General features: G+C 60.7%; 1 protein-coding gene across 1 annotated transcript; it reads left to right on the forward strand.

Moving 5' to 3' along the window:
• Window positions 1-338: 338 nt before the first annotated feature.
• On the forward strand, window positions 339-719 carry PHYSODRAFT_469927 (hypothetical protein; the record flags this gene model as incomplete). The annotated part of the gene is made up of 2 exons (XM_009516374.1): window positions 339-562; window positions 599-719. 2 exons carry the CDS (start codon window positions 339-341, stop codon window positions 717-719), a joined length of 345 nt encoding a protein of 114 aa, XP_009514669.1.
• Between the last annotated feature and the right edge of the window lie 314 nt (window positions 720-1,033).

The following is a 1,033-nucleotide window of genomic DNA, read 5'->3' on the forward strand; positions in this document are numbered from 1 at the left end:
ACGTTGTCGGCATCTCTCCCACTGAATCCACGACGTACGCAGCCTCGAAGTCTTCCTTCTCTTGTGCTGCGGCAGACATCTCGTCCAGCGGTTGCTGTCGTCTTGGCACCGCATACCGCTTGGCACTCGGAACCTCCACGGCTTCCTCGAGCGACTGCGTGCGCGGGTGTCGCTTGCTGCCGGGTTCAAAGTCTTGATTCCGCGCAGCTTCTTCTCTGTTCTCGTCTGATCCGGACTGAGTCTCTTCATCCGTGGTGTCTTCATCATCATCTGTCGGAAGACCCACCAACACCTCCTTCGAAGCGTAGTCGCGTCTCCCACCGTCGAAGACATCCTCCATGAACTGCGCGTCGCGGCTCACCAACACGCGACCGCTCTCGATCTCCTCGAACCGATACGCCTTCTCGTGCTCCGAGTACCCGAGGAAACGACAGCGCACCGACCGAGCGTCGAACTTCGACCGCTTCTCCTTCGGCACGTGCACGTACGCGTGGCACCCGAACACCTTGAGGTTGGCCAGCAAAGGCTTCTTGCCGGTCCAAACGTGGTGCGGCGACTTGTCGTGACTGATGGCACGCGTCGGACACCGGTTGCGGAGGAACGTGGCCGTCATCACTGCTTCTCCCCAGTACTCCTTCGACAACTCGGCGTGCTCCAGCATGCAGCGCGCACACTCCACCAGCGTCCGATTCATTCGCTCGGCCACTCCGTTGAGCTGAGGCGTGTATGGTGGCGTGAACTTCTGCTCGATGCCGCGATCCGCACACAACTTGGCCATCGCACCCGAAGTGTACTCGCCGCCGTTGTCGCTCCGAAGCACCTTCACTCGCTTGCCGGTCTGCGTCTCAGCCAACGCGACGAACGCAGCGAACTTGGCAGCCACCTCCGACTTGTTCCGTAGCAGGTACACCACGCAGAAGTGCGACTTGTCGTCGATGAACGTGACGAAGTAGCGCTTGCCTCCGAACGTCGCCGTCTGCATCGGACCGCACACATCGCTGTGGACCACCTCCAGCACTTGCTTCGCACGGTT

The sequence above is a fragment of the Phytophthora sojae genome (genome assembly GCF_000149755.1).
Source record: "Phytophthora sojae unplaced genomic scaffold PHYSOscaffold_1, whole genome shotgun sequence".
Classification (NCBI taxonomy): Eukaryota; Oomycota; class Peronosporomycetes; order Peronosporales; family Peronosporaceae; genus Phytophthora; species Phytophthora sojae.